This window comes from Eurytemora carolleeae, unplaced genomic scaffold (assembly GCF_000591075.1).
Source record: "Eurytemora carolleeae unplaced genomic scaffold, Eaff_2.0 scaffold680, whole genome shotgun sequence".
Lineage (NCBI taxonomy): Eukaryota > Metazoa > Arthropoda > Copepoda > Calanoida > Temoridae > Eurytemora > Eurytemora carolleeae.
In genome coordinates this window covers 87472-113877 of record NW_019396669.1, presented here as the reverse complement: position 1 = coordinate 113877, position 26406 = coordinate 87472, and the positions used below count along the sequence as shown (strand labels likewise).

Here is a 26406-nt window from a genome sequence, read left to right as displayed (position 1 = left end):
TAGATCTACAGGGTGTCCCAAAAAACATGGGAATTCAGTGACGAATTCGATATCGTCTTTGTTATGAATTAGCATTGTAATACCTAATTTCAAACCCATAATGTTATTATGTCTTCTAGATTTTATTTTATGAAAAGGGTAAAAGATGTGTAAAGATGTGCTATAATGTCTCCGCAAGATGAACAGTGAAGACGGACAAGTTTACTCTGTTTGTATACTGCAATTTTCTTGTTTTACTAAGTCTAACCGTATGCAGTCAAAACATAAACAAACAAAATGTAAACATAGCAGACGAAACTCTTACAGATTACAGCTTTCTCAGTAGGTATCCCTAAATCAAAGAATTATTTGAAAAGACGATATCGAATTCGTCACTGAAATCCCATGTTTTTTGGGACACCCTGTAGCTCATTAACCAGGTAAAGCCTAATGAAAGCATGGTTGGCATAAAAACCCCACCTGTAAGTGGTATTTTTTGGTTTATTTTAGAATTTTCAAATTATTTCCATTTCTTCCCTCTGAAATGAAAAATCTTTAAGATATCAGGTCTACTATTAACTGTATTGATGTTTTAGGAGTTAACAGCACTAAAATTGACACATTTATTCATTTCATAAGACTGAAACCAATGATCTTAACAGATCAATATTTTTCGAATATTGAGTTATTAAAAAGAAATATTGAATGAATCAAAGTAGTCAACCTTATCACTGTGGACTAAAAGACGGTTTCTGGTTTTAGACTAAACAAATCCAATTGTAGAAAACTTCTGAAACAATCAATCATCTGCAGTGCTTGTTTATTTTTTTAAACATGTATCAAAGAAATTGATAAAACGAAACAGATACACTGAACTACATCAGAGCTGGAGTTTTTCGGTATTTACTATGTGACCGTTGTCTCCCTTCTTGAGCAATATATATCTACCAATTAACCTGAATAGCCCCACCACCAATCAGAAATATGTATCCAACAGAGAAAATAGTTAGCCTGAAACTTATATAACTATAATATAAAAAAAACTGTAAAGTTTAATGGGATAAAGAACCAACACTGTAAAGTTTAATAGGATAAAGAACACAACACTGTAAAGTTTAATAGGATAAAGAACCCAACACTGTAAAGTTTAATGGGATAAAGAACACAACACTGTAAAGTTTAATAGGATAAAGAACCCAACACTGTAAAGTTTAATAGGATAAAGAACCCAACACTGTTAAGTTTAATAGGATAAAGAACCCTACACTGTAAAGTTTAATAGGATAAAGAACCCAACACTGTAAAGTTTAATAGGATAAAGAACCCAACACTGTAAATTTTAATGGGATAAAGAACCCAACACTGTAAAGTTTAATAGGATAAAGAACCCAACACTGTAAAGTTTAATAGGATAAAGAACCCAATAATGTAAAGTTTGATGGGATAAAGAACCCAAAACAGTAAAGTTTGATGGGATAAAGAACCCAGCATTGTAAATTTTGATTGGGTAAAGAAGCCAGAACAGTAAAGTTTGATAAAATAAAGAACCCAACACTGTAAAGGACATCAATGCTTGTGATTTTTCCCGGAGTTCAAGAAATTTAAGTTTTAAATTCTATTAGCTAATAGAATTAAGATCGATTTCAGTTTCTAGTTTTGTTCTCAGTTTTAGAATCTTTTTGACCTTGTTCTTTTGGTTTTCTGATTGGTTAAACTCCGAAGTTGCACTTCGCTCTGGTTGGTCGGAGATCCTCCACTTGTCAGACCATTGGTCGGAACCATGGAGGCCAAAACAGTGGCCACACCTCTTCAAATGAAAACTGAAATTCCTCATCGTTTCTTTGGAAATGATAAAGATTGCCGAATTTTCCTTAACTATGGAGATTATCATGTAAACATACATGGAGTTTATCATATGAACTATGGAGTTTATCATATAAACTATGGAGTTTATTATATAAACTATGGAGTTTATTATATAAACTATGGAGTTTATCATATGAACTATGGAGTTTATCATATGTACTATGGAGTTTATCATATAAACTATGGAGTTTATCACATAAACTATGGAGTTTATTATATAAACTATGGAGTTTATCATTTAAACTATGGAGTTTATCATATAAACTATGGAGTTTATCATATAAACTATGGAGTTTATCATATAAACTATGGAGTTTATCATATAAACTATGGAGTTTATCACATAAACTATGGAGTTTATTATATAAACTATGGAGTTCATTACATAAACTGCGGAGTTAATCTTCTAAACCATGGAGCTGTCATCCAAGTTATGAAGAGTAGTAAATGCCATACAGAGACACAAGCGTAGCTTATCAATCTAGCTATTACTCAGGCTCTAAATGCCACAAAGGGACAACCATAAAGTTTTTCATCTAAAACATGGAGTTTATAATCAAAACATGGAGTTTGTCATATAAACTATGGACACACGTTATCCTCAAAACTTTGGATTTTATAATCAAAACAATGGAATTTATCATCTAAACTATGGAGTTTATCATATAAACTATGGAGGCAATCATCTAAACCATGTGGAGCTATCATCCAAGCTATGGAGTTTATCATTTAAACTATGGAGTTTATCAGATAAACTATGGAGGCACGTTATCCTCGAAACTATGGAGTTTAAAATCAAAACTATGGAGTTTATCATCTAAACTATGGAGTTTGTCGAAACTTTGAAATTTATCATATAAACCATTGAGTTTATCATCTAAAGCATAAGGTTTATCATCTAAACCATGAAGTTTATCACCTGAACCATGGAGTTTATTATCTAAACAATGGTGTTTATCCCATTAAGTTTATCGTCTTTATCATGAAAATTATTATCTAAACCATGAAGTTTATTATCTGAACCGTAGAGTTTATCATCTATCCCATTAAGTTTATCATCTTTATCATGAAAATTATTAACTAAAACATGAAGTTTATCATCTGAACCGTAGAGTTTATCATCTGAACCAGGAGTTTTTCATCTATCCTATTAAGTTTATCATCTAAAAATTATGGAATTTACCATGTTAAACCTTTAAAGATTATCATTTAAATAATACAAAATAGAAGAAAAAAACATATTTAAGGAAAGGGAGGGGTTGGCATGGGGGGGATTAAAGATGAAATAATAAGATCTGAATATTAAGAAACTAGATATTTGTTTGATCTGTCTGGACCAGTTGATATTTTTAACATTTCATTGGAGAACTCATGGTTTATAGAACTAGGAATTAGGAGGGAAGGAGAGGGAGGGGAGGGGGAGGGTGAACATTTATCTAAAAGCGGGATGAGAAAGAAAGATCAATATTGTAAAATAGATTAAAGAGTAAAAAATAAGAGAAAGAGAACATAAAGAATCAAAACCAAAGAAGAGTAAAATGAATAAAAGGAATTGAGTCTTTGCCACAAACTTTGATTTTCTAATCCCTATTTCTTCACAATCCAACGTCGTAAACCTTAGATATTTCAAACTATGAATTCTGTTGGATCAAAGAATCTAAGTTTGAAATATAAAAGGTCTACACTATTAGGTTGCACACTGCACAGATATTGGGATTAGAAAATTAGAGTTTGTGGCAAAGACTCAATTCCTTTGGTCGAAGACACAGATCTAGGTCTAGGATGAGGAATGGATCTAGGTCTAGGATGAGGAATGGATCTAGGTCTAGGATGAGGAATGGATCTAGGTCTAAGATAAAGGATGGATCTAGGTCTAGGATGAAGGATGGATCTAGGTCTAGGATGAGGAATGGATCTAGGTCTAGGATAAAGGATGGATCTAGGTCTAGGGTAAGGAATGGATCTAGGTCTAGGATGAGGAATGGATCTAGGTCTAGGGTGAGGAATGGATCTAGGTCTAGGATGAGGAATGGATCTAGGTGGTGAGGAATGGATCTAGGTCTAGGATGAGGAATGGATCTAGGTCTAGGATGAGGAATGGATCTAGGTCTAGGATGAGGAATGGATCTAGGTATAGGATGAGGAATGGATCTGGGTCTAGGATAAAGGATGGATCTAGGTCTAGGATGAAGGATGGATCTAGGTCTAAGATAAAGGATGGATCTAGGTCTAGGAGGAAGGATGGATCTAGGTCTAAGATGAGGAATGGATTTAGTTTTTGGATGAGGAATGGATCTAGGTCTAAGATAAAGGATGGATCTAGGTCTAGGATGAGGAATGGATCTAGGTCTAAGATGAAGGATGGATCTAGGTCTAGGATGAAGGATGGATCTAGGTCTAGGATGAAGGATGGATCAAGGTCTAGGATGAAGGATGGATCTAGGTCTAGGATAAAGGATGAATATAGGTCTAGGATAAAGGATGGATCTAGGTCTAGGATAAAGGATGGATCTAGGTCTAGGATAAAGGATGGATCTAGGTCTAGGATGAAGGAGGAGCAGGATGAATTGTATCCGGTTCCTGACTCTGAACCCACGGCTCCGGAGGTTAAACCCCGGAGGTTCTGTGGTTTGGCAGTTCCTTCTCTCCGGTCGGAACAGATAGGTTCTGCTCAGGGTTGAGAGAACGGAACCAGGTTTCTCCGGATCTAAATATTCACTGATGGCGGGGTTCAGCTCTCCAGTACAACCGGAGGTAGGTAGTTGGATGATTAACCAAGAACCGGAGTTGAGATTTCTTCCTTTTTCTCCCAACTTCCTTCCATCCTTCTCTTCCTTCCTTTTGTTATAAAACTACATTACTGGGCAAGGATCTGGAATACGGATTCAAGATTACATAGTAATCTTTTAGCCGGTAAATTCTGGGGAATATTGTGGTTCGAATTTAACTTCTAAAATTTAAGTTTGAGCAGGATCTTCGTCAGATATATTTCCAGCATGGGTTTCCAGCTCAACATCAATATAATCTTCAGTTGGACCCTTTTATACAGGTATTCATTCATTTATTCATCCCGTTCATCCATCCCCCTAATCTTAAGTTTCATAAAGATATTCATGCATCCTTTTATTCATCCCGTTCACCCATAAATTCATCCTTTTTAGTTTTTAATTAAATTTAATGTATCTTTTCTATCATTTTTCGGGTCTCTTAAAAGGCCTTTTCCCAGTGAAACTTCCTAAGTGACAATTTTTTAAGTGGAAACTTCCCAAATATGCACTTTCCCAAGCGGCAATTTCCCGAATGTACATCTAAGGTTAGGTGAGACCTTCTGAGTGTCACAGGATGCAATGGGGGGCTGAGCGCTTCGGCTAGAAAAAAAAACTTGGGAAATTGCACATTTGGGAAGTTGCCATTTAGGAAAATGCCTTTCGGAAAGTGCCTATCATCTCTTAAAAGGACTGCAGACGTAATTTTAATTGACCCTCATATCAAAAAGTTGTATGCACTGTTCCTAACTGTACGGTGTACCCTTCAATCCTTTCTTCCGACAGAACGGTTTAAAAAAGCTTTTTTTCTTCAGCTGAAAGTTCATACTTTAGAATGCTAGGCTTATTTAAAAAAGCACTTCAGATAAATGCAGCAGAGATAAGGAAGAAAATTGAAGAAAAAAATCTCTTAAAATAGGATATCTTCTTATTTTTTACTCGGATAGAGGTATATGCCACGCGTTGGGAATCAGTTTTATAACCCTTTTAGTGATGGTCACTTAATATCAGCTCATGACAATTATTTTAAGTTTTCAATCTCAGAAATTTAACTTTTTTCTTCTCTTTTTTTTGACCGATTTATTCATTTTAGGGGAAAGGTTTAGGAAAAGAAGCCGAAGGAGGAGTGGGGGAGCGGATAGGAGGAGAGGGAGGAGGGGGTGGTTATATATCAGGAATAGAGGAGGGGGAGGGAAGGGGCAGGGGTACCCTTGTAGATCTTGGACAGGGGCTTCTTAGGGACCGAGAACTTGAAGGGGGTCAAGGGATTCAGGGACCTCAAGTTGTTCACGGGGATCAAGGAGCTCTAGGACTTGATGGGGTTCATGGACTTCAGGTCTCTCTTCGTAGTAAACAGATCCAAGGTAAATTATTTAAAAATCACCACATTATCAGGTTGAGTAGCTAAAAGACTTTTCGCCGAAAAAAAAGATTTTTACAATCATAGAACTCCGTTCGTTAACGGTCAGTTAAATTAACGAACGGAGAATTTCAATTTCAATGTAATTTCAAGCGAACCTCCATTTAAAGAGGGAACCGATTCACAACGGTAAAGGAATTGAATCTTTGGAACAAAATCAAATATTTAAACCCCAATATTTTTAGAACCCGATGTTGTAAACCTTTGATATTTCAAACTCTGATTATTTGATTTAACAGAATTCATAGTTAGAAATATCTAAGGTCTAGAACATTTGGTTCCAAAGATATAGTGATAAGATAATCAGAGTTTGTGGCAAAGACTCATTCCTTTGAACCTTATAATCTCATCAATAATATGAAAGATTACTTCGGTTTGAAATTGTTTAATTCTGTTATTTTCTTTATTGTTTCTTAAGCAAGAAATGTGAAAATCGCATTTGTAAAGAAACCAGGGTCCAGGGATTGAAATAATCAGTTTAATAAACAATGGATATCAATTTTATTTTTTTTTAATTTAAAGCTTTTAATTAGCGTTGTGAATTGGATTCAGTAGAACTAAATGAAGTACCCAGCGTTGTCCAGGTTACTTAAAATTACTCCCGCCGATTACCCGCGCTTGATTCAAATTTTTTTTCTTATATATTAGCAAATAGTTTTTTTTATATAGAAGATCATCATAATTGGAGGGTCTCACTCACTTGATAATACTTTTACAGCTCCTTCATTTACTACAGAATATATAGATTTTTACTTTTACTTTTAGTTTTGAATAAACAAATATTGTTAATTGGTTTAATTTAGTAAATCTGAAGAATAGTTCGGGTTTAGAAATAGATTCGGGACATAAGCTTAGACAAGGTGATAAACAAACAGACATACGTAATAATGGACAAGAAAGACAGACAGACAGATGGACAAACAAACACTCTGACATTCAGACGGGTGCTTGTATCCTATTGTTTCAAAATATTGTTAACATTTTTGTTTCCGTCCGAATTTTTTTAAGGTATTTTTTTATTTGTCTGACATTTTTGTTAGTTTGTCGGAAACGTTTTTGTGAGTCTCGAGCATCTTTTTGCATGTCTGTTTATATATCCTTGCAATTTTGAATTAGTTCAATTGGAATTAAATACTTCTTGAGAAAGTGAAAATGTCAAATAATCACTCCTAGAGATATTTCTTGTATTTCATGATAATTGTCTTTTAAGTTTTCATTTTGCCCAACATTGATATTTTATATAATATAAAAAGATGTCCTTCCTCACCTCTCAAATCTCTCACCCTCCCTATCCCTACCCTTCCCCTCCCTCCCTCCCTCCCTCCTTTTTTGTATTTTGTATTAAGTTGATTAATTAAACCAATATTAGCTAAATAATACGATACATGGATAAACAATACCAGTAGAGGAGAGGGGTGGGGTGAAAGGTAGGAGGTAGGATATAATCTAACTGTTGATCTATATTAGGAGCAGAATTACATTTCTTTTCAGTCCTTTTTTCCCAAATTCAATTCAAAAAGTCGAACAAGCCCATCTCTACCTACATCTGATCAATAATGTGGAAGACATTTTGGTTTTCTAACAGTATTTTGACTATTAAATGCCATGTTTCTGTAAGCAGAAATCCGCAAGTCAGTTTTATAAATAAACCACAATAATTAATATGAAATAAATATTGAAATAAATATACATTTCAAAGCTTTTAAGGGCACCATTGTGAATCATACATGTTACTAAAAAACTGAAGAATCACTTAATATTAGGTTTAAAGTGGGTTAAAATATGGGTAGCGGCCAATCTGTGTTACTCGCGAATGCCACAATGAATTATAAGACAGAGAGAAAGCCAGCTCTAGTCGCGGCGCTCGGCCCCCTAGCCTCTCTTAGCCGCGGCGCTCTGCCCTCTAATCTAATTTTTTCTTTAGATTATCTTGAATGCATAGAGCCAGAAGACACTTGGAACAATTCAGGTTTATTAATTATTAAAAAAGATTAATAATATCAAATCTAAACTTTTATCATGTTAATTGAAAATAGGAAAAATCAAAATAATATTGCTATATCTAAATTTTATTTAACAAAATAATAAAGACATTGATAATACAATTACGAACAATAATAAAAGAATAATTTTTATTTATTTCCTAAAACAAAGAAAGGTAATCTTTAGTTAAATCTGGACGGATTTTTCTAATAAAACAGAACTGCCGCATTTACAAAAACATTGATTGTTGACATTTTTTTCTGTGCAAAATTGTTCCCCGATCGGCTCAGCTGTTTTGACGTTTAGTGGACACAGACAGATAAACATAGATAGATAGATGGGCCTTAAACTTATCTCTTTCAGGTCGTCTTCCACCGAATATTCTTTATCCTTCACTTATATCCTCTTCCTTTCCACCATTTAAACATTCATGTAAGTTTTTTCCTTTTTAAATTTTCATTAATTTTTACAATTTTTTCTCCTCTTTTCATGGTTAAAAATTCCATAATTTTCCACCATACAACAACGGATTATTTGAAGGATATGACGCTCTAAAAAGTTTTCATGAATAAGTTTGTGTTTCTAATATATCGATAAGATTTGAAAAATGAAATTTCCATTCTGTTTAAAGTTTATCTGGAGCCGATTCGTGTAAAACTTGGATGTTTTACAATCAAACCTGGCCATTGGGGTAGGAGACATTATAGTTCTAAATTATTGTTATAAACTAAATAAATTATATTATCATGACATGTAGGTTCAGATTGTAATACTTGAACTTTATAATTATTAAAGACCTTCCTTATAAACATCCAATATAACAAATACATTTTTTAATAGAGGGGGGGGGGGGCTTTTTAAACTAAAACACTTTTTTGTTTTTATACCCCCCCCCCCTCTCATTTCCTAACGGATCTATGCACAAAAAATATCTGACGGAAATATATTTTGTTTATTACATGACTTGTTTTTCAATTAAATTTGATTTAGCATGATATTCTTAACCTTTTATGAAATTGAATATCAATAACTAGAGAAAAGATAGGACATATATCTAGTATCTACAGGGTTATCCACAAAGGATGAAACTTAAGAGACGACTGTACGGACTTCATACTGTCTGTTTCCTTATATGCATAATTCCCTTCAATTAGAAACTTCTATCTTTCTTTGCCAAATTATTATACAAGCCATTATTAAACCACGTTTATAAACTTAATTTAACCTTGGGATTCTAATTTATTCGAAGAGTTTCAGGTCGTCTTTACAGTCTCATCCTTTGTTGGCAATCTTGTATATGCGATATTATATACATATATAAAGGAACTGATTGATATCCAACCTCAAAATTTTAAAATTGTTAAATCTTTGGAACCTAATCAAAATTTGATTACAGCGAGAGAAAATGGTAACCGTTGAAAATAGCATAGGTCCAAAACATCATGTTTGCAAAGATATATGCATGAGACATTTTTTCTTCTTCAATAATTCTATTTAATTTCAGTATCTACGGTTGATATAAAACAAGAACCTATATCTCCTCTAGGGAGTCTTCAAACACAGGTAAACTTTATCATCTTTTATCCAAACATCACAGGGAAACTTTAAATATCTTTGTTTCTGTGAAGCAGGGTCGAGATAGAGGGACAGTAAGAGAGAAAAAAGACGCGAAAGAGATGAAGAAGAACTCCTGTCTTTTTCAGGAGAAGGAGAGAAGTTTTACTAACTACAGGTAGGAGGTAGGAGGTAGGAGATAGGAGATAGGAGGTAGGAGGTAGGAGGTAGGAGGTAGGAGGTAGGAGGTAGGAGGTAGGAGGTAGGAGGTAGGAGGTAGGAGGTAGGAGGTAGGAGGTAGGAGGTAGGAGGTAGGAGGTAGGAGGTAGGAGGTAGGAGGTAGGAGGTAGGAGGTAGGAGGTAGGAGGTAGGAGGTAGGAGGTAGGAGGTAGGAGGTAGGAGGTAGGAGGTAGGAGGTAGGAGGTAGGAGGTAGGAGGTAGGAGGTAGGAGGTAGGAGGTAGGAGGTAGGAGGTAGGAGGTAGGAGGTAGGAGGTAGGAGGTAGGAGGTAGGAGGTAGGAGGTAGGAGGTAGGAGGTAGGAGGTAGGAGGTAGGAGGTAGGAGGTAGGAGGTAGGAGGTAGGAGGTAGGAGGTAGGAGGTAGGAGGTAGGAGGTAGGAGGTAGGAGGTAGGAGGTAGGAGGTAGGAGGTAGGAGGTAGGAGGTAGGAGGTAGGAGGTAGGAGGTAGGAGGTAGGAGGTAGGAGGTAGGAGGTAGGAGGTAGGAGGTAGGAGGTAGGAGGTAGGAGGTAGGAGGTAGGAGGTAGGAGGTAGGAGGNAACTACTTTTTTTGTAGATATTTATTAAAATAAAAATAAAAATTATAAAATTATTTTTGGAATAAACCTAAGTTACAATAGTTACAATTAGCTTTCTCTGGGATATCTTCGTTTTCAGATTGGTCGCGTATTTGCTTTAATACGAAATTGTATAAATATGAATTTTCGTATAAAGGAATTGAGTGTTTGCCACAAACTCAAATTTTCTAATCCTTATATCTTGGCAAACTAATGGTGGAAACCCTTGATATATCAAACTTAGGCTTTTTGATCTAACAGAATTCATAGTCTACGAAATTGGATTGCAAAGATATAGGTATTAGAGAATCAGAGTTTGTGACAAAGACTCAATTCCTTTGACTCAATTTCTCGAGACAGGAACATCAGATATAACTTTCATGGGTCTCGATTAAGAGCTAAAGTGATTAGCTTTCAGCCTATACCCCTTTCATATTTCCTTTACAGTCCCTTTTACGGGTTCTTACACGAGCTCTGAAAAGGACTCTGAGACAGTCAAAAAGAAATCACAATAAACCTTTTAAACAACGATATACTCTTTTTAGATTTAAAATCTTGTCTGCTGTTAGATTTTTTACAGAGCAACTTCTGATTTTGTAAAATTTCCAAAACATTTCGAAAACAGCAAATCTAGATTTTCTCTTTTTTTATTTTTTTTTGAACAATAAACGACATCTTGAGCCATGCCAGGTCCCACACACACACCGAAATCGGTTCATCCATCGGAAACAAACTAACATTAAGATTATTTTTTAAATTGGAATTTTCACCAGAATCCTTGAAATACAATGAAAATAAAATAGACTCTCTGAGAACATTTAGAACGTTGTTATACGTTCAGCTGTCATTTACAGATATATATATAGAAACATGGAGGGGAGGAGTTCCTATCTTCGATCATCCTTAGCTTTTTACTTTTTAACATTTTAGAATTTTAATTTTGAATTCGGTTTTTGCCTCGAGTATTTTGTATTTTGTATTAAGTTGATTAATTAAACCAATATTAGCTAAATAATACGATACATGGATAAACAATACCAGTAGAGGAGAGGGGTGGGGTGAAAGGGGGGCCGGGGGGGGGAGATGTTGGCATAGGGTGTATTCCTATCACCTTCCATGGTGGGAACATTGTCTAGTGATTGAATCTATTTTGGTGCTGAATTCTTTTTTTATGATTAGTAATTAAAAATTGGAGTATTGAGAACTAGGATTGCATTCTGTTTTATTCAAAAAGTAAACACTCTTTTTTAATGCAATTTAATACTAATATGTTTTATCAGGAAACCTTTGGTCTTGTGTTCCAGAGAAGTTTAGTAGTGGAAACCATTCCTGGCCAGGACATGGAACATACTTTCACAGAACTCAACCATTTCCAGGTTAGAGATCATAGAGATCATTCAGATCATAGAGATCATTCAGATCATAGAGATCATACAGATCATTCAGATCATACAGATCATACAGATCATTCAGATCATAGAGATCATAGAGATCATTCAGATCATAGAGATCATTCAGATCATAGAGATCATTCAGATCATAGAGATCATACAGATCATTCAGATCATAGAGATCATTCAGATCATAGAGATCATTCAGATCATAGAGATAATAGATATCATAGAGATCACAACCATTCCCAGGTTGGAGACCATGGAGATCATAGAGATCACAACCATTCCCAGATTAAAGAAAATAAGATCAGAGACAATAGAGATTATAGAGACCATAGAGATCATAGAGATCATAGAGATCATAGAGATCACAAACCTTCCCCGGTTGGAGATCATGGATTTCATAGAGATCACAACCTTTCCCAGGTTAGAGATCATTGAGATAACAAGTATTCCCAGGTAAGAGGTCATAGAGATCATAGAAATCAGAACCAATCCCAGGTTAGAGATCATTGCGATCACAACCATTCCCAGGTTAGAGATCATAGAGATCAAAGAGATCACAACCATTTTCAGGTTAGAGATCATGGAGATCATAGAGATCACAACCATTCTCAGATCAGAGATCATTGAGATAATAGAGATCATATAGATCACAAAGATCACAACCTTTCTCAGGTTAGAGATCATAGAGATCATAGAGATCACAACCATTTCGAGGTTAGAGATCGTTTTAGTTTTAGTGAGTAAATCGGTTTCAATTCTAGTAATATATAGAAACATCGGTATTTTTGTAGTTGACTGTATGTCAAATCAAACAAATGTTCAGCAGTCTGTAGGATCCTGTAGGATCTGTAGGATCCCCTCTTTTCCAAAACACCCTAAAAGGTTTACACAATACAACGTTACAATAACGATGATTAGTCGGACGATTGAAAAAGACGTCCAATTTTCTTTGTTTGTTTACGCTTGAGGTCAATCTAATGTAAAGTACTTACGTAAGATTGAAATCTTATATGTTGCCAAACCTAACTCCTCATATTGATGAGCTATTGGGAAGAACAAATTAGATTATCTAGTACTATAGGTGGCAACAGAGAAATGGATCAATTATACACGACGTCACAAGTGTCAAATATAAAAAGAAAAACTAAATTTTCTCACATTTGTTGACATGTTTTCCAAGATTAAATAAAAAAGTGTAAAAACAGAAATAAAGAACACATAGAATTGCACTTATTTTCAGGTAAGATAAGCACTTTATTCTAAATCTATCACTATTATTAATAATTTTCTTGGAAACAAAAACTAAGTTGACACTTGTGACGTAAGAATACAACTGTACTGAGAGTGTACAAATTCTACGTTGCCATCTATTGTACTAGATTCTATTTGAGAAGAACCAAATATTTTGATTTTTTTTTATATGTAACAGGATACATTTGCTTTTTTATACTCTGAGGAAATTAGAACTAGAGGAGATGAGGTCACAAAGTCGTAGCAGTAATGTCGCATGAATTTAACCTTCTTTAAGTTATTAATTGTTTATAATAGGAGTAAACAGAAGAGGAGCCTTGCAGTTGTGGCAGTTTCTGGTAACTTTGCTGGATGATCCATCAAACTCAGGTTAATAGTTTTTTTACAGAAAAAAGCTGTGATTTTTATTTTAAAAACTTATCATATTTGATGAAAATAAATATATTTTTACAATTCAGGAGCTATTGCCTGGACAGGAAGAGGTTTAGAATTTAAACTAATTGAACCGGAAGAGGTATCATGATTTTTAATATATATTTACCACAACCACTCTGATTTCCTAATCCCTATATCTTTGCAAACCTATATTGTGGGCCATACATAGTTCGAACTATGAATTCTATTAGATCATATATGTTAAGTTTGAAATATCAAAGGTTTACACTATAGGGATAGGTAAAGGGATTCCTAGTCGTACAGTCTTTAGCGTAAACAATAATTTATTATTTAATTTTGATTTTTTAACTCAAAACAATTTCCCTACTGTAAACCATGAATTAGAGGCACACTGATTTGCCGCCAGAGTCCATTGCTGGCGGCAAATGGAGGCTCAGATTTTACTGTTTTTAGAAACCACAAACTAGAAACCATGAACTAGATAGATACTAGAAACTAGAAACTAGAAACTAGAAACTAGAAACTAGAAACTAGAAACTAGAAACTAGAAACTAGAAACTAGAAACTAGAAACTAGAAACTATATCCCTGATGAGTCTATTTTTATTCTATTAGGATTTACAAGAAGATAAATTTTCAAATATAATTAAATGGAAGAATTCAAGGGGAAAGCAATATTTCGACATTTCAATCTTTAACGTTTATTTGATATAGAGCCTTGGTTATAATCCAAAATCAGAGTATTTCATAGTATACGATTTTTGGAAGCCCCCACCCCCCTCCTTAGACCTATTAATCTTTTACATGTCTAACTAATTTTTAGTAAAATTATTGTTATTTATTTCGTATTATTTTAGGATTAGGTTAGGTTAAGACAATTTCTGGGCCCCGCCGATCGCTACGGCTAAGACAGGATAGGGGGCCGGACGCTGCGGCAACATGACCAATTATATCCATGTGTTACATATGAGATGTATGTATGTACGATAGGATGGGGGGAAGTCCAAAAACCGTGTGATAGAAAATTATATGTCTATGAAACAATTTCATGGTTAAATCCCACATCATCACCTACAGTAAACATATCTTGGTTTTCTTTAGGTTGCTTTAGGATGGACATGTTTAGGTTGCTAGAAGATAGTTGTGTTTAGGTTGCTAGAAGATAGTTGTGTTTAGGTTGTTAGAAGATAGTTGTGTTTAGGTTGCTAGAAGATAGTTGTGTTTAGGTTGCTAGATGATAGTTGTGTTCAGGTTGCTAGAAGATAGTTGTGTTTAGGTTGCTAGAAGATGGTTGTGTTCAGGTTGCTAGAAGATGGTTTTGTATAGGTTGCTAGATGATAGTTGTGTTTAGGTTGCTAGAAGATGGTTTTGTTTAGGTTGCTAGATGATAGTTGTGTTTAGGTTGCTAGAAGATGGTTGTGTTTAGGTTGCTAGATGATGGTTGTTTTTAGATTGCTAGAAGATGTTTGTGTTTAGGTTGATAGAAGATGGTTATGTTTAGGTTGCGAGAAGATGGGGAGTGCAGAAGAACCGACCTGCGATGAACTATGACAAGCTGAGCAGGTCTCTCAGGTACTACTACGAGAAGGGGATCATGCAGAAGGTTGCAGGTACAACTAGTATTATTATCATTGTTGTTATCATTTTCATTATTACCGTTATAATTGTTATATTATTATCATCTCTGTTTCTATTTATTCTCTTATCATTATTTTAATTTTTTTATTATTTAGTAGTAAAAGTAGTTGTTTTGTTAATATTATTATTTTAATCCTATTTAATATTATTATTATCATTAACATTTGTACCATTAATTTTCTCATGCTTACATTTTTATCTGTTGCTAAGGTGAAAGGTATGTTTATAAGTTTGTATGTGATCCTGAAGCCCTATTTCAGATGGCTGTGGCTGAAAATCAAAGGTATTTTTATTGATAAATTAATTAATTTATTGATTTATTGCTTAATTGTGTTCAATTCAGTGTCATTTATATCAAATTATTATCGAATAATTATTCAGCAAGCAATGGGTTTGAAAACTATAAAATCTTTATGATTTAGGCAGGTTAAAGTTGAACCAGAGGAAGATTCAAGACATCCGCATACACAGTACACAGATGTACTATCCCAGGTATACACAGTACAACCCAACTTTTTCTTCGGTCAGAGTACATCACTGCACTATATACCGAAAGCTTAGTTGAGGATACCTGCAAATATTATACAACCTATATATTTGTAGAGTACATAAAGTAAACAGTAACCGTACTCGAATCTGTACATTTATTAAAACGCAAATTAACTGTCATGTACTGGAACCTGCGCATATATCTAGGTGTACAGTTTATAACCCTATTCGTACAAATAATAAGGTGCAGAGTAACTGTACATTAATCTGTACATATTAAGGTGTACAACAACCATATAAATAACAGACCTGGATATCATCAATACTTCCCATCTTATATTACAGAGAACGAATCTCAGGTAAAAATTAAAAATTATTAGACACTGCAGCCTGCAGGACTGTATTTTAACTAGAGATAGAACAGATTGGTTTGTACGGTGCTAACATACAATAAACGGCTAAAGAGAATAAATTAATATAGATTGAATTTAAGTCGAAAGAAAAATGTAAAATCGCCATTTTGAACTGTTTCCGTACACATTTGTACTATATAACCATTTGGGCACTGGTACATTTTTTTTAGAAAAAAAAATTCTTAAAAACTATTTCATTTAATTTCCAATTTTGTTTCTTTACAAACGGCAGAACACAAATCTGGAACATGACTGAAAAAATTATCTATATAGATATATGCTTTTGTTTAAGTATAAAGAAGGTTTCTATAGAAAAGAGAGAAATGTTGACATTGTTAATAAATTAGAGAACTTATCAATTTCGATTTTGTTGCGTATAGGAGCGTAGCGGTCAGTTCAACTATCTTCAGTATCCCTCTATACATAAGCAACAATGCCAGGTTAGTCTTAAAAAGACGATATTTTCAATTGCAGCTGTCACATATTGAATTATAGTTTTAATTGATCGTTGATCTGATCTAAAATTCAGTTTTCGATGTTGAAAACAAACTGAGAAATATTTCTTAGTTTTGAAAATTTTACATTAAAAACTTGTTTAGAACTCACAATATTTTATGATCCGATCTTCATATTAATTTGTTTTGTTTCAGTACTACAGGGGCGACAGACCTGATTATAGAGGGACGCCTAGGGTCGATTTCAGGGGGTTGGAGGAGGGGTCCATCCCATCCAGGGGCCTAGGGGGCCTTGAGACCAGGGAGGATTATAGAACCCCGAACAGGGGCAGAGCTGAGCATAGGATGGAAAGGTATATTTAAACCAACCAATCACAGAACAGTATTTAGTTAATTACTTAAACAGGCCTATCATAGAGGAGCTTTCAGTTTATTTTAAAATTAGGCAGTCAAAGAATAAAATTTATTTTATTATTTAGCGATCCAATCAGGGAACAGTATTCAGTACTACTTAAACCAGCCAACCAAAGAACAGTATTCATATTATTATTAAACCAGCCAATTAAAGAACAGCATTCAGTTTATAACAGAACTAGCCAAACAGAGAACAGTATTTAGTTTATTTCTTAAACCAGCCAATCAAAGAACAGTATTCGTAATAATAAGAAACCAGCTAATCAGAGAACAGTGTTAACTGCTAACTCTCCCAATCTATTAGAGAATAGTTTTTAGTTGATTTATTTGTTTAGAAGTGGGAGAGAGTTAAGAGCCTCTGAGTACAGAGTTCAAGAGGGAGAGTACAGAGGTCTGACTGGGAGAGAGTTTGAGAGGAGAGGATATGAAAGGGAACCCTCGCCTCTCCCTTCGGATCCAGAGGTTACTTCTACCCAGGTAAAGAGGTCAACCTAAGGTAGCAAGGGCATCTTAAGGTAGAGAGTTCATCTCAAGGTAGAGAGGGCAACTCAAGGTAGAGAGGGCAACTCAAGGTAGGGAGGGCAACTCAAGGTAGAGAGGGCATCTCAAGGTAGAGAGGGCATCTCAAGGTAGAGAGGGCAACTCAAGGTAGAGAGGGCATCTCAAGGTAGAGAGGGCAACTCAAGGTAGAGAGGGTATCTCAAGGTAGAGAGGGCAACTCAAGGTAGAGAGGGAATCTCAAGGTAGAGAGGGCAACTCAAGGTAGAGAGGGCATCTCAAGGTAGAGAGGGCAAAGGTAGATTTTAAAAATTAAAAAAGAGAGAGTTTATTGAGAATTATTACTTGAGAAATCAGCTTTGTTTTGAATCTAAATGTTCTTGTTAATATATATGTCAACCGACACTAAACTAAGAATTTTCAAGAACATTCCCGTGATTCTACCGAGATCCTCAATCAAAATCCGTCAAGAGGTTCATGAGTTATAATTAGACAAACTAATATATTTATATGTAAATATCTATATATATATGTGTGTTAGCTATAGCTGGCCAACCGGCTAAACAAAATTGGCTAAAATATTTTGAGGGAACCCTTGAGTACCCTGGGGATTGGGGGTACTCAAAAATGTTTAAAATTAAAAAATGTTTTCAAAATCAATTTTTTTCACAATTAAATTTTTTCCTTCAAAATTCGAAATTTTTTTCTCAAATGTTAAAATTCAACGGGCAACACCAGGCCCTTTAGCTAGTTTATAACAATATTGATGAACTCCTGAGGTGTTTAGGTGACATCGACGTCCGAGGATGCTGACCCGTGTCCTTCAAGTGAGCAGCAGGAGCTGCAGGAGCAGCCTGGAGAAGTTCCTCCAGGATTCCCTGGAGATTCAACATCTATTAATGGAGGTTATAATGGAGATACACGGGCCAATGGAGGCTTCGGAGCAGTTTACTAGTTCGAGTTTTACAATCTTAGAAATCAAATGTTTATGAAAATATAAAAAATCAAATCTTGAATATTCCTAAATTTCACTCCAATCTATAAACACAAGGGTAACAAGGTGGAGTTAATTGTACAACATTGCAACCTTGTAACTTCGCATGTTTTTTTCTACACTCAACTTCCAGGAATGCTAAAAGGAAAAAAGCTTTGTCACCTATTAAGTATGAGAATTTTATAAACTAAAATTATATCATCAAAAGCTCTCTATATAATACAAAGGAATTAAGTTTTTTTCCACAAACTCTGACTTTTCAATCCTTATCTCTGTGCAACTTAATGTCGTAGAACCTTTTAGATCAAATAATCTAGACTGGAAATATCAAAGATTTACAACATCGGGTTGCAAAGATATAGGGATTAGACAATTTTAGTTGGTGGCAAAGACTCAATTCCTTTGGTCTGAAACGCAATTTTTGTTTAATTGAATTGTTATTTATCCACCATTAGAAAAAAAACGAGCATGTTGATATACAATGGAAATTTCCTCACAAAAAAATGGTTTAATAGCAACTTGTAACGTCAGTAAAATCAAATTTAAAATAAGATTTCTATCTCTCTGAAACATTTTATAAAAACTAGTTAAACTGTAAATTACTAAATATTTATAATAATTGTCTATACTCTATATATCTCTAGCTGTTAATCGTTTTTAAGTTTAATAAATTAAACTCTTTTTAAATTTTATTTCAGTTTTATTCCATTAATGTTTATCAAATTTTTGAGTGTAATCTATATTGAAAACAAAAAAAATATTTTTAACATTATTTTGTTAAGTTTACAGTCTTAAAGGGTTTAACGTACTCTTAATAAATAAGCTCGTATAACCTGAATGCACAAGCAAAAAAAAATTCAAAAATTTAAAAAATAAAAATTTCGACTGATTAAATTTTTGTGAATTGTAATCATAGCACGCTTAGTTTCAGTTCGTACAATGCCTCTAGTCTATATAAATTATAAATACAAGAATTTGATCAATTTACAGTAATACATGAATAATGCCGAAAATACAAAACAACAGTAAAAAATATCGGAAAAGTAAGAAATAGATTTATCACAGTTTTACACTGACTATATATAAGTAACACAAATTAAGAATTTAGTTTTCAGTGGTTGTTGCAGAAAGCTCTTTGTCGCTTTTTACAAAATTTGACAAAAATATAAAAAAAACTTAGTTTTGACACAAACTCTAATTTTCTAATCCCCTTTATAGATTAAATTATGAAAGTTCTACGACATCGGGTTCCACTTACACAGATATAGAAATTACAAAATCAGAGTTGTGACAAAGATATTAATCATCTTTTTAATATTAGATTTAATCTCCGTTAATTCTTCAAATAAAAAGAAACTAAACCATTTAAGAAATATATCAAAGATGATCTCGATGTCGTCTTTGAAATCCCTTTTTTATCTAGATGATTCTGACTAGTATTGGTAAAGATTAAAAGTCTTTTTTCACAGGTTTTTGTTAGTTAAGAAATATAAGTATCTGTCTCTATCTAGGCTCAGACGATTTCCTCTAGTTTCCACAAGCATTTACTGCCTGCATAACCCCGAGTAGAAATATTAGTTTAAGTGTGAAGAGCTGAAAAGTCTTGTATTGGATACCCCTAATTCTGATTGCTAAATATCTGTATCCACTGTCGACACTTTGGATTTTCCTGCTTCCTCCGAATCATTTATTGCGCGCCAAAATTTTGAAATTTTTCTGCTGCTGATTGGCTGTTCGGGTTCCACAATTGATACCGGATTGATTGCAGTTTAGACCATTTCCCGGATATTAACATACGATCAAATTAGTCTTCAGATTAATAAAAGAGGAGATCAAGCATTGATCTCGATATCCACAATTATAAAGTTTTCAGCTTGGAGACTAATCCAGTTTATACTGTTCAATAATCTCTTCAATCCATCTCTGATATATTCTTTATTATAAACTTCAATAAAATCACTTTTAAGTTCTCTTCTTAAGTGGGATATTTTCAAAAAATGTAAAGGGGAGGAAATATGTTCGGTTCGATTAGGTCCAAATTTTGTTTATCAACACACTTGACCCCAGGAAAGGTTTATTGATGGTTAAAGATGAAATACTTTACCCTGAAAAAATGTCGACATTAAATATTTTTAAAAGTGCCCAAAGTTTAAACAGAAACATCTGCAAAATTGATTTTTAAAGAAAAATGGCACTTTAAAGAGCAATGGTTAACGGCTAAAATTGTTACAAAAAATAAGATTGAATCGCCCGGCAAGCCTATTATAAATTGATTTCATAAAATCAACTTTCATTGCGGTTTACTGCAGTTACTTACTCCTACCTAATCTTTCACGAACACTCCCTTTAGACGCGACAATTGTGAAGTTTCTAATAAGTTCCTTGTAATGAGATATTCGCATAAAAACATCAGGGAATCCAGGTTTAGCACAACCTGACCCGAAGCTGGTCAGTCCAACCATATACCATAATCCATCCTAAAAATATCAAAAGATTATTAATTGAGTGATTGATTGAGAATTCTGCAATGTTTACCTTTTAATTTATGATTTCAAATTGATTTTCTAATAAATGATTGGTTAATTGATTAATTGATTGATTGATTGAGAATGTTTAATTTTTAATTCATGATTTATAATTGATTTTCTAATTTAATGATTGATTGATTGAGAATTCTGCCATGCTATCCATATAATTCATGATTTATAATTGATTTTCTAATTTAATGATTGATTGATTGAGAATTCTGTCATGCTATCCATATAATTCATGATTTATTATTGATTTTCTAATTTAATTATTGATTGATTGAAAATTCTGTCATGCTATCCATATAATTCATGATTTATAGTTGATTTTCTAATTTAATGGTTGATTCATGGAGAATTCTGCCATGTTTACTTTTTATTTCATGATTTCCAATTGATTTTCTAATAAATGATTGGTTAATTGAATGATTGATTGATTAAGAATTATGCAATGTTTAATTTTTAATTCATGATTTACAATTGATTATCTAATTTAAAGATTGATTGATTGAGAATTCTGCAATGTTCTCTATATAATTAATGATTTACAATTGATTTTCTAATTTATTGATTGATTAATTAATTGATTGATTCACCTTCATATTACACTGCAAAGGTCCTCCACTGTCCCCCTTAAAGCAGAAAAGATTTATTTAAAACCTAATCTTTAATAAAAAATGAAAATGGAAAAGGTTTGACGAAGATACACCATGAACCCACGTGACTTCGTTTACAAAAAAGTGTACTGCATATTCGGGCAAAAATGTAAACAAACAGTTCGAACATTTCATAAAAATACATTTAATAGCCAGGACATTTTATGGACAGTACAATATATTGATAGGACATTTGATAGAAGACATTTCATAAAAAGACACTTTTTGAAAAATAATGATAAATTACCACGCATGCGCCTGTACTCCTTTCCACACTTCCGGAGGGACTTCCGGCACACACATGGCCTTCCTGCATTCAAAAACATAAACAATAATATTCACCATTCTAGGATTTCGCTAATTACGTCATTAAGACTGCGAAAAAGTGACGTCGGTAGGGAAAGGCCTTGAAACTCTTCAAAATAGACCCGTTCTCGCTATTTCGTGACTATGTAGATAACTGTGTGAAGGTTTTATAAGTTTTTTACATATAAAAGTAATGGGGCCCCTAAAATATAATGGAATACAAAAAATAAAAATATTTTAATAGTAGACACGTACCATGCTGTTACAAACTAAATCTCGCGTGAAAAAATGTATAATAAATCTTAACTCGTGTCTTGTTATTGTTAAAGTTGATGTGTTTTCCTGAATATTGATTCCATATTTTATCTTATACATATCAGCACAGCTTCGATTATCTAATACACGCATTGAAGCCTACAATGAACATAATAAAAATAATAATAATAATAATAATAATAATAATGAAAATAATGATAATGAATAGAATAGAATAGAATAGAATAGAATAGAATAGAATAGAATAGAATAGAATAGAATAGAATAGAATAGAATAGAATAGAATAGAATAAAATATGATAGAATAGAATAGAATAGAATAGAATAGAATAGAATAGAATAGAATAGAATAGAATAGAATATAACAGAATAGAATAAAATATAACAGAATAAAATAGGACAGAAAATAATAGAATGGGATAAAATAGAAAAAAATAAAATAGAAAATTGCAACAAAAAATGAAAAAAGAAACCTACTTTTTGCAAGGAATAAAATATCATGCACAATTATTAAACCGAATGCTTGATTGTTTTCTATGCATCTAAACAACTTGTATTTGAATGCTAATTGTATTCTACAGTGCTACCCCAAAAAAAGACTTCAAAAATCAGCCGAATCAGCCATTTATCTAACATTCAAAGCTCGTATAGCGAAATAATTTTTCCTTATCTTGTCAAATCGTCTGATATATATTTAAATAACTAAATAATAGTTCGAACTTCAGAATGAAATAATGTTAAGTCGTCATTTTAGTTTCATCTTGAAGAGGGACTGTACAGTGCACATGTGATTTCAACAGACACTCCAGCTAAAGGGTGGTATGCCTGATTCACAATTGTACCCTTCAAACCTCTATCTGAGTAACATGACGAAGATATTGTCGGTTATATATTTTAAAACGTGTTGAATTTGGACACTAATAAGTAATAATAGAAGTAATAGAAAACCCACAATCAGAATAAATAATATTTTCGTTTTGAATCGTACATGCAACAAGTGAATCCCTGTCACATGTTCAGGTTCAAGGATACATATTGGATATTTATACTTACATGAGTCCTGTCACGTGTTCAGGTTCAGGGAGACATATTGGATATTTATACTTACATGAGTCCTGTCACGTGTTCAGGTTCTGGGAGACATATTGGATTCAAGGTTTTCACACTAAACGGAAGACGAAGCATGGCTGAAAAAAAATTAAATTAATTTAAATTCAGAATTTTTTTTAGACAAATCTTAATATGAAGAAACATTCCACCCATTTCTAAATTTTGAAGTTTTTATAATCGAAATTCAATTTGTAAGATTTATCTATTTTCACAGACATGGTCCTTAAACGTAATTTTAAAAATATCTTAAAATTAATTTAACAATATTTCTTAAATTCATTAATTAATTAAAAAACAAGCAAAATTTTAGTTTTTTAGTTTTGCTGATGCATATAATTTAATATTTGTATATGATCAGCAAAACTATTATTAATATACTTTAGTTTTACTCAGAATTCATCCTGAATACGTTCCTTGTATTATTTTTACAAAGTTTTAGGAAATGAAGTGATAAAAACTCATTCTAGAAAGGAAATGCCCTTACAGATTCACAATGATGCTACTTCAATTTTCATTTTAGTAACGACTCTTGAAACATCTAAAATTGGCAACTTTTATTCTTATCACAAAATCGATATTTGCATCGATATGCATCAGAAGAAAAAGATTAAAAAATACGATGGTAAGCGATGATATCAATATAATGAAGACGACTTTTTTCTTTAAGTTTTAATTATTAATTATTCGAATATCAACTTTACAAGTAATTAAAGAGAGCTTTTTTAATCGACAGCTTCTCTTTGTTACCGTGTTTTTGAGTATCCATGTTGTTTAAAAGCTTGATATAAATTAAAATTTAAATCGAAAGAAGTTTTCATTTCAATCACCGTATATTTATCGGAAATGACATTTTGATACCCCACTCAGTGTAGTCCCTTTGTCGAGTTTCTACGACCAGGAAGAACAACATCGGTTGTTGAATGGTTTTCCTGTACCAAATCTTTTCTGTTTCGTGTCATTGTTCCGGTCGGAACTTCTAGATTGCATCGCAATTTTAAAAGTTTCAGCTTCCAATTATAAATGTTTTCAAAAATAGTATTTTCCATCTGAAAAATGACATTTCTGCAGAGGATATATGCATTTACTGATTAATAATTAAATAGAATAGATGTCATGGAAATATGTGAAAATCATTAAATACAAACAAATTAAATTGTTTCTATATTTTGCAAGAAGTTATCGGCTGGTATTTTTTGGTATTTTGATGGTATTATGATAAAATTAATTAACATTGCTATTATTCCACGTAAATATCCAAATGCATTTATTGAAACATCGTATTTTATGTTCTTAAAAGTGAGTTCTGCAAACACGAGGAGAAATTTTATTCACACTATTTAATCATCGTTTAAAGAAAAAGTTATTTCGTTACTTTCTCCGCATGGCTATTGGGGTAACCGGCACATCCCTACTAGTGAAGAAGGGAGGGTAGGTAACCGGCACATTCCTACTAGTGAAGAAGGGGGGGGTAGGTACTCGGCACATCCCTACTAGTGAAGAAGGGGGGGGGCTAGGTACCCGGCACATCCCTACTAGTGAAGAAGGGGGGGGGGGGGGAGGTACCCGGCACATCCCTACTAGTGAAGAAGGGGGGGGGGGCTAGGTACCCGGCACATCCCTACTAGTGAAGAAGAAGGGGTGAATGCTTACCTAGGTCATGTTGATATTCGGTAAAGTTTGGATGGATAATTATATCATCTATCACCATTCTTATCTCTTTTCCTTCGATCTTCTTTCTGAGATTAATATTTAAAAGTAATCTTTATAAGAAACTGTGGACGTGCGTTCATCGAGGGTCATGACGGATTCACAACGGAACCATTTAAACCTTTATCTGATCAAAAATGTGGAAGATGCTAATCATTTCAGTCCAGCGCCTTGTTTCACAAATCTGCAAGTCACAATAGAAACCAAAATTGAAACTTATCAATTATCAGATAGAAAACATGAATATCTACAACGTTATTGCTGAGACACAGGTTGTGAAACGTGCAAGGCTCTCTTTACGTTGACAGTCACTTTATAACAATTAAGTCACTTTATAACAATTAAGTCACTTTATAACAATTAAGTCACTTTATAACAATTAAGTCACTTTATAACAATTAAGTAAATTTTAATTGAAATTTTTTTCCGGTTAATTTTCTCCTATTTTCCATTTTGAATTTTGAATATTTTTCAGAACAATTTTAATGTTTTGAAAAAATGATTATTTGAATTTAAATTTAAATTTAAATTTTTCAGATTTTAGAAATTATCTTTCTCTCCTGTCATATTCACCAAGAACCACGTTCCATATTCCTCCTCCCAGAACATCAACTATTTTACTAAACAACTATTTATTCAAACTGAAATATATTCTAACTAGGGCTTGATATGTTTTATCCAGTCGTTCCTTTGCGACTATAGTTAAAACTATTAAAAAAACAGAACGTTCGTTTCGTTAACGGTATTTTCCGTTATTTTCAAAAGCTACCGTTAGAAATCGTTTAATGGAATTTTAAGCAAACAAAATCGTTAATTTCAAACACGTATGTTACTTTTTTTCAATCGTAACTTTTTTAAACGGCTATTTCCGTTAGTTAACGATTTAAAAAAATAACAGCTTTTGCCGTTAACAGACTCCTTCGTTAATTTTTAAAAAAAACCTTCATTTCGTAAAGGAAACTTTGCCAAGCCCTAATCCCAACTTCAAAAATCCTGAAAGTGCCATTAGTGATTAACAACAGTATCTTTTAATCATTCCTTCTTTAATTTACAATTTTCGTGCTCTTTCTATTTTCCTTTTTACTTCTAGCCCTTCATCTCTACTTCATTTGTAAACTTTTTCCTTATTTCTTTTTCCTGTCCTTTCCCTGCTCCCTACCTTACCCACTTTCCCTGATTCCACCCACTTCCTTCTTTCCTTTATTTCTCCTCTTTCCTCTCTTTACCATTTCCCCTTTTCCACTTCTTCCTACTTTCACACCTTCCCTCTTCCCCCTCATCTCCTAATCCTCCTTCACCCCCCCTTGGCCCTCCCCCCCATTTCTTACTTCTGTACACAGTGTGCAGCAGTTATCACCCAGTCTTGGTCCACTAGAGTACCCCCACACCAGTGACCTGTACAGTTGGTTGTCATGAACTGTACAGTTGGTACTCATGTACTGTACAGTTGTTAGTCTTATGCTGTACAGTTTGTAGTCTTATACTATAAAGTTATATATTATATATAATGTATATA

The 26406-nt window shown here is 33.4% G+C and overlaps 4 protein-coding genes across 4 annotated transcripts; 2 read left to right on the top strand and 2 right to left on the bottom strand.

Moving 5' to 3' along the window:
• Positions 1-3894: 3894 nt before the first annotated feature.
• Positions 3895-5760, top strand: LOC111707154 (serine/threonine-protein kinase fray2). The gene is made up of 3 exons (XM_023480185.1): positions 3895-4599; positions 4808-4894; positions 5704-5760. The coding sequence occupies exon 1, from the start codon at positions 3912-3914 to the stop codon at positions 4524-4526; it is 615 nt and encodes a 204-aa protein (XP_023335953.1). The 5' UTR covers positions 3895-3911; the 3' UTR covers positions 4527-4599; positions 4808-4894; positions 5704-5760.
• On the top strand, positions 4567-18680 carry LOC111707151 (uncharacterized). Its single transcript, XM_023480182.1, has 20 exons — positions 4567-4599; positions 4808-4894; positions 5704-5974; positions 6834-6890; positions 7955-7999; positions 8377-8445; positions 9518-9576; positions 9642-9745; positions 11051-11073; positions 11641-11736; positions 13309-13380; positions 13470-13525; positions 14908-15016; positions 15255-15327; positions 15467-15536; positions 15815-15892; positions 16327-16386; positions 16597-16754; positions 17151-17292; positions 18101-18680. The coding sequence occupies exons 1-20, from the start codon at positions 4567-4569 to the stop codon at positions 18266-18268; spliced, it is 1830 nt and encodes a 609-aa protein (XP_023335950.1). The 3' UTR covers positions 18269-18680.
• Positions 18681-19761: 1081 nt separating this feature from the next.
• On the bottom strand, positions 19762-22207 carry LOC111707150 (serine protease 41). Its single transcript, XM_023480180.1, has 5 exons — positions 22140-22207; positions 21739-21801; positions 21432-21467; positions 20689-20784; positions 19762-20230 (listed from the first exon to the last, which is right to left on the bottom strand). Exons 1-5 carry the CDS (start codon positions 22203-22205, stop codon positions 20189-20191), a joined length of 303 nt encoding a protein of 100 aa, XP_023335948.1. The 5' UTR covers positions 22206-22207; the 3' UTR covers positions 19762-20188.
• Positions 22208-23177: 970 nt separating this feature from the next.
• On the bottom strand, positions 23178-26304 carry LOC111707161 (ovochymase-2). The gene is made up of 4 exons (XM_023480207.1): positions 26219-26304; positions 25451-25510; positions 24834-24919; positions 23178-23260 (listed from the first exon to the last, which is right to left on the bottom strand). The coding sequence occupies exons 1-4, from the start codon at positions 26302-26304 to the stop codon at positions 23178-23180; spliced, it is 315 nt and encodes a 104-aa protein (XP_023335975.1).
• Positions 26305-26406: the final 102 nt, after the last annotated feature.